General features: G+C 46.7%; 1 protein-coding gene across 4 annotated transcripts in view; it reads left to right on the forward strand.

The window, feature by feature from the left end:
• The window catches only part of paqr6 (progestin and adipoQ receptor family member VI), a 15,820-nt gene extending 10,313 nt beyond the window's left edge, over window positions 1-5,507 (forward strand). For all 4 annotated transcript variants that reach the window (XM_028424967.1, XM_028424970.1, XM_028424969.1 and 1 more), the window contains exon 8: window positions 3,624-5,507. In XM_028424967.1, the coding sequence (XP_028280768.1) occupies window positions 3,624-3,880 (257 nt within the window). In that variant the 3' untranslated portion in view covers window positions 3,881-5,507. The remainder of the gene's footprint in view (window positions 1-3,623) is intronic.
• Window positions 5,508-7,518: the final 2,011 nt, after the last annotated feature.

The raw sequence follows: 7,518 nt of genomic DNA on the forward strand, positions 1-7,518 counted from the left end.
TATTCCGAAAGCGTTAAGAGCAGAACTTCCTGCTGCTGTGACACAAGGGTTAATTCATCTAATGGGTTAATGCCTAAACCCAGGCAGGACAAATGTTTTGTTAAAATCCTGTAGTTCTGAGGACATCTCTGAGTCTCCTGAGCCAATCAGCAGATGATGCTGTGTCTTTAAGACCCCGTTCACACTGGGGAAATCAATCCAGCTAGAGCGGGATTTGGGCTGGTTTTTTTTTTCTGAGTGTTTCAGCTTGATTTCAATCCACCTCATGGAGGTGGATCTAGCCGGATTGGCTCAAATGTGGCTTAGGTCTGAACGCAAATGCAGATAGTGAATCCGGTTAGCGACATGCTACTTCCAATAAGCAATGTGCTATGTTGATGAAGATTCTCAGTCATCCAGGTCATCATACGTAGAGAAGATTGAAGCAAGGCGTCTGGACTTGTAGAGTTTTCTAGAAGACATTTCGCAGGCTCATCCAAGCAGCTTCATCAGTTTAACTGTTTTAAGACCACTCACTGCCACAGCAGGACACCCAGGACAAATGGGTAAAGAACCTTTCAGACAGACAACTGAGCCAGCTGGAAAAAGACGTGTTGGCCAAAGGACTCAACTTTGCCATCTCGCCAGAGCAGATTCCAGTGGTGGACCTCATCACAGCCACAGAGTCAGCCATCAAGAACAACAACCTGACAGACACAGAAGCTGAGCAACTCCGCTTGAAGGTCACAGCCACACTCTCCACTGCTAAAGCACCGCCATCCAACCTCTCCAGTGATGAAAGGAAGGCCCTGATTGCACTACAAAAGGACCGGGACATCACCATCTTATCAGCAGACAAAGGAAGATGCACAGTGGTGCTCAACACACAGGACTACCACGCCAAAGTGACAGAACTCCTCAGTGACACAGCCACACTGAAGAGGGACCCCACCGGAAACTACAAGAAGAAACTAGTCAGCTACCTACAAAAACTGGAGAAGGACCAAATCATCAACCGCAAGCTCTACTTTCGACTGTATCCGGGGGAAGCCACTCCACGCCTGTATGGACTCCCCAAGATACACAAGGAAGGAGTCCCCCTCAGACCCATCGTCAGCAGCACAAACTCAGTCACATACAACGTGGCTAAGCACTTGGCTGAACTCCTGACACCACTGGTAGGTGACACACCACATCACATTCACAACTCGCAGGACTTTGTGAACAAGGTGGAGAAGATCCAAATGGACCCAGATGACACCATGGTCTCATTTGATGTCACCTCCTTGTTCACCTGCATCCCTACATCAGAAGCCACAGAGATGGTAAGGACTTGCCTCACACAAGACAGCACACTCAAGGAGAGAACCAACCCAACGCCAGACCACATCTGTGACCTGCTGGACCTCTGCCTGACCACCACTTACTTCCAGTACAATGGGAACTTGTACAGACAGAAGCACGGCTGTGCGATGGGATCACCTGTGTCTCCTATTGTGGCCAACCTCTACATGGAAGAAGTGGAGAGAAGAGCCCTGAGTTCCTATCCTGGAACCACCCCCACCCACTGGTTTAGATATGTGGATGACACCTGGGTCAAAATCAAGACCAACGAAGTGGAACGGTTCACAGAACACATCAACGCAGTGGATAATAACATCAAGTTCACTCGTGAGGACACCAAGGACAACAATCTGGCCTTCTTGGACTGCACAGTACATATTGAGGAGGACAGGAGCCTCAATGTGGAAGTGTACAGGAAACCCACACACACGGACCAGTACCTGTTGTTTGATTCACACCACCCACTGGAACACAAACTGGGAGTCATCAGGACCTTGCAGCACAGAGCACAAACTGTACCCACCAGCTCAGAGGGGAAGAAGAAGGAGCAACACCACATCAGGAAGGCCCTGCAAACATGTGGCTACCCGAAGTGGGCACTCATCAAAGCCACAAAAACAAGACCCCCCAACAACAAGAAGAAGGACGACACCAGGCGGAGAAAGAACATCTCCATTCCATATGTGTCAGGAGTATCAGAGAAACTCCGCAGGATCTTCAACAACCATCACATCCCGGTCCATTTCAAACCTATGACAACACTGAGACAGAGACTGGTTCACCTGAAGGACCAGACTCCCAGGGAGAAACACAGCAATGTGATATATGCAGTCCAGTGCAGTGAGGAATGCTCTGATCTGTACGTTGGAGAAACTAAACAACCACTCCACAGAAGAATGGCTCAGCACAGGAGAGCCACCTCCTCAGGACAAGACTCAGCTGTTCACCTCCACCTCAAAGACAAAGGACACTCCTTTGAGGACAACAACGTTCACATTTTAGACAGGGAGGAAAGGTGGTATGAAAGAGGAGTCAAGGAAGCCATCTATGTTAAGCTGGAAAAACCTTCCCTTAACAGAGGTGGTGGCCTCAGACATCATCTTTCTACCACATACAATGCAGTGATTCCATCCATTCCCAGGAAGTTTGCACATACTCACAGTAAGAACAAAGGGCTGTCAACCAGTCCCCCTCCGGCAGTTTCATAGTCGTTAGCCAGTCGTTAGACTCACCTGGCCCAGTCAGCCAGAACATCACAGGTAAGTATGGAAACATTTAGTGCTATTGTTTGTAAGTTTTTTAAAGTTTTACCCAGACCCACCCACTGAGGTCTGTAACCACATATAAACCATGTTTTCCCACCAAACAGTTAGAACTGATGAAGCTGCTTGGATGAGCAGCGAAACGTCTTCTAGAAAACTCTACAAGTCCAGACGCCTTGCTTCAACCTGCTCTACAAGCTACTTACGGTTCACGGGGTGCGACACAGGACAAAAAAACTGCACGACACATGCGCACACGCGGTCCTACTGCGGCCTGAACGGACTCTGTATGTTACGAGGCGCCACCTAGTGGACCGCAAACAAGCCGGATTAAGCCGGATTGAGTGCGGACACGCTTGTGTGATAGCCAGATTTGAAAATAGGTCTGAACGTATCCAGATTAAAGACTATCCAGATACAAACCTACTCTAGTTGGAATGACTTTCTCCAGTGTGAACGGGGCCTAAGTAAGTCCAGCCGACCAATCAGGTGTCTGCTTACATTTAGGTGAGTTATGTGCATTTTAAAAACAGTGAACGGCGGTAATGTCGGAAGCGGTCGGGCGGCGTTTTACCAGTGATTTCACTGCAGCGCTCCGCTTTAAACTCCACACAGAGGGTGAGTGGACACAGCTCCATGTGTCCAGACCTTCTGTGGGTCCGTTCTGGGATCAGGTGCTGGTTCTTCTGGAGCCTCTCGGAGTGTAAATGTGAGTTTCTAACAGTGAACAGCTGCTTTGAGCCGAGTGTGTGCACCATGACTATAAATACATAAAACAGACATTATCAGTAGAGCTCAGATACGAGTCACCATGACAACGCTGAGAAAAGAAGAAGAGCTCCGTCTGCTTGGTTTTATTTCATGAGTAACAGTGAGAAGAGTTAGCGTGGAGCGTTGGAGACACGAGTCAGAGTTTAGTTTTTAATCACAAATATCAAATGTGCAGTTCCTCACACAGCCACAGGTGTCACTGTTTACCTTGGGTTTACGATGCTCTCTGATGTCCGTACTGACTCGCCGTCCTCTTCCTCCACGCAGGCCACAGCCACCAGCTCTTCCACGTCAGCGCCGTGGTGGGTACCCACTTCCAGATGGAGGGCGTGATAGCGGACATGGTGTCACGGAGGGCGTGGCTCCTGTCCCACGGAGCGGCGCCGTCCTTCCTGGGCACAGTGGGGGCCTTCGCCATCAGCCTCATCCTCAACCTGGGCATCATCGCCGTCTTCAGCGCCCCGCTCCTGTGGAAGCCACGCCGCGGCGCCGGCCCGCCGGCACGTGAGTGTAAAGAGCAGTGAGGAGGCGCCTGGCGGTCGGACATGTTGTTTTTTTTCTCTCTAACAGCGTTACACACCTGAAGTATCGTGTCTGTGTTGGCGCAGCAGCTGAGGACCCGCTCAGGCTCTCTGAAGCCTCTCTGAGCTGCTGGTTGTGTTGATTGTGCGCTCAGAGAGGCTGCTGGGTTGCAGGAAGCACGCTGTGGTAACACAACACTCATGCGGACCGACACTTTTGTTACAAGTTCAGATCTCAGACTGGAAACACGGTGCAGGGATGAAGGATCGACTCGTGTCTGCTCCATGTGTGCGTTTTAGACTTCCCATAATACGATGCGGATTGGATCGGCGGCTCGTACATACGTTCACCTATTGATCCCGCTCGTGTGCTTCTCCTTCTGATCGGCCGCCTTATTATCAACCCCACAATCCGTGGAGGAAGAGGAGAAAAAAAAAGTTCCAGTGTGTGCTGGCGGCATTAAAAGACACCAGAGCGTTTTTTATAACGGTGCGTTTCCGTGGCAACGCCATGTGGCCTCATGCCTGACTCCATTTTCTGTGGAGCTCCTTCTCAACTTCCCAAAAAACACACACGTTAAGAGGAGGCTGTGTTTAGTCACAGGTTTTGTATTTCTGAGGTGTTTCCGTGTTTTTATGGTCGATCCTTCGTTACCCCCCCCCCCCCCCCCCCCCCCACACACACACACACACACACTGTTTACATCTACCACTGAAATAATACCCGTCGTATATATTTATAGAATTTTATGACATTTATTGCTTATTTTAGGGGCGAAGAAATGAAGGTGTGCCTTAAAATAAGTTAAAAAAAAAGTCACAGTTTTGGTTTTAGGTGCAAAAAAATTGCAATGTGTTTTTTTAATTACAGAAAAAATGGATAGTTTTAAAAAAGCTGCAAGAAAAAGTTCCGATATGACCTGATTTTAAAGAGAAGCCTGATTCATTCATTAAACACCGCGTGTTCTCATAACTCTTGTCTAATAAAGCGGCCGGGGAGCTTTAACATCTCTACGAGTCTCTACACCGTCACTAATGCACAGTGTTAACACACACACACACACACACACACACACACACACACACACACACACACGTCTTCTAATCTAATGGTGGCAGGTTAATGAGAGGGGAAACGTAAGTGACATCATGGGTTTGAGGTGCTGAAGAAGAGGCGTTGGGCACAGAGTGAATGTGTAGAATCACAAAGTGCACACACACACACACACACACACACACACACACGTTTGTATCGGAGCACGTGTTGAAGATGTTTTCAGGTTAGAGTATCAGCGTCTGTCTGTCACGGACACAAACTGTATGTTGTTTTTATTTGGACTTTTTTGGACAGTCCTCTCAGACCACTGCTCCCTTCAGAGGCGACTTCCAGCAGCACTTATTCATGTAAATACAGAGAATTGAAGGATGTTTGATAAACGAGAAACAGAGAAGAGAAACAGAGCGTTTGACAGGACGAGGGTTCGGTCAGTGGGAATAACTGGTGCCTTTTTTTAATGTTTTATACGACGTATTTTCTACAACTACTCTAAAATGTATGAATACTCATGTTCTTTGCTGTGTATTTTATGTGTTTACTAGACTTGTGTAATAAATTAAAAACTGTAATCCAGCCGTTTCACATCCTGTTTTTAAAACCAGTCCTCCTCCAAACACTTTCTTTGTGTCCACGTTTGCTCCAAACTGCGGCTAAATATTCAGTATAACTGTTTCAACATGTTTGTTTTTACTCCAGTGACCAGCAGAGGGCAGAGCAGCTCAACAAAACACTGAGTGTGAGGGTGGCCGGCTGCTCGCTGACTTTTTGGCCTCTGGAGCTGATTTTTGATGTTTGTTTTTTTTGTTTTTTTGTTGCTTTACGGAGCTTTAAACATTATTTAAAAAACATAACTGCTGTAAATTTTTAAACTCGTTAAGATTTGTAGAACAGTGTGAGATTAACGTCTGGATTTTGTCAGATTACCTGAACCGTTTGTCTTCTGTCCGTCCTGCGAGGTGTTGGATTAACAGCACACCTCACACACACACAGAGGGTTAATATTAGAGGGTTAATATTATGATCAGTCTGTTATAATAGAAAGAAAAAATAATCACCATAAGAAATCAATATCCTGCATTATGTGAGCGGCTCTAATAGGACTAATAATAGGATTTTTGAAGCCTCATTTGCAGCTCCTGCTGTATCTAAGTGGGGCGGAGCCTCGAGTGCTGATTGAAAAGCTTCAGCCCTTCAGGAAGACGGGGACAAACACAGCGCCTTCATCCTATCTGCACAGGACCTGCTGTAAGACACCAGAAGAAACAACACGGCCGACATAAGTCCTCCAAGTGTTCACCCTCCCTCACCCCTCCTCCCCTCCCTCCCCACACCAGAGGAGGCAGAGAGAGAGAGAGAGGGATGATAGCATTACTCACAATCCATTACCCCTCCCCAGAGACGCTCTGCATACACAGGGCGGGGGGGCTTGAGTTTTGGAGGTGTTTGTTTGCTGGAGGCCGGCGGTAAGGCAATATGAAACTTGATTATTCCTTTTCAATACCCGTCTGCTGAGCATCCCGCGGAGACGGCGCAGGCTGCTGATTAGTTCGTCCCAATAACAGAAGGCTCCTGAATAGCCTTGTTAAGACGTCTAACTCTAAGTAGACACATTGTTCGGTTGAAGCGCGCTGTGATGACGGCCTGATGCAGAGGGATGCTCCCGCCCAGACGCTCGTCTTAATCAACTTTGTTTATTTATTTATTTTTAGGGCAGACGATACAAAGTGCTGGAACAACAATGCAATGAAGGGATATATATATATATACGTCTGAAGACGGGAACACACGGTCTGTACAGTACAGTCAGTATTTACACTGGAAGGCATCGCAGCGGTTTGTGGTCTCACTTTCAGGGCCATCTGTGTCCCCCCCCCCCTCATGGAGCCTCACATTAATCCATCTGTTACCTCCACCCACCCACCAAGAAGCTCCCTCACCCACCCACCCACCAAGACCCCCCACCACCCACCATCATCTCCAGATTTCACTGCGAGGCTTGGATTCCACAGACTCATCAGGTCGCTCCTGAAGCCTCACGGGTCGCTCGGACCTCGGTTTGTCTCACACTGAACAGGAAGTGTAAACCCAGGGAGGGGGGGCGGGTTTGGCTGTAACACACCTCTGTGTCCACGTCTGGTTCAATAAGCCTCAGACGGATTCTCACTTTTTAAAAACGCTGTAAAGACCAAGCTGAACCTGAACACGTCTGAACTACAACATGGCTCTTTCAGCCACTGGGCCTACATTCCTGAAGTTTCAAAAAAATTCACTAGAAAAATGGTGTTAATGGTTTTTTAATATTTAAAAAAATGTTATAAAAAATGAACGTTTCTAACGATTTCTATTACTGTAAAATTATGAATATTCTGGAAAAAAAACATTTTTTTACATTAATTTTTTTAGACTCTAAAACAGACTCTTCAAGATTAAAGTTAAAAATAAAAAATTAAAAATATATTTTTAACAAAAACATTTACAAGAAAAAAAACGTATCATATTTATTTGATTAATTCTTATATTGTTCAGAATTTTTTTTTTAAGATTTGAAAAAATATTTTGACATAAATTTGTAAACTTGAGACCA

The sequence above is a fragment of the Parambassis ranga genome, chromosome 16 (genome assembly GCF_900634625.1).
Source record: "Parambassis ranga chromosome 16, fParRan2.1, whole genome shotgun sequence".
NCBI lineage: Eukaryota > Metazoa > Chordata > Actinopteri > Ambassidae > Parambassis > Parambassis ranga.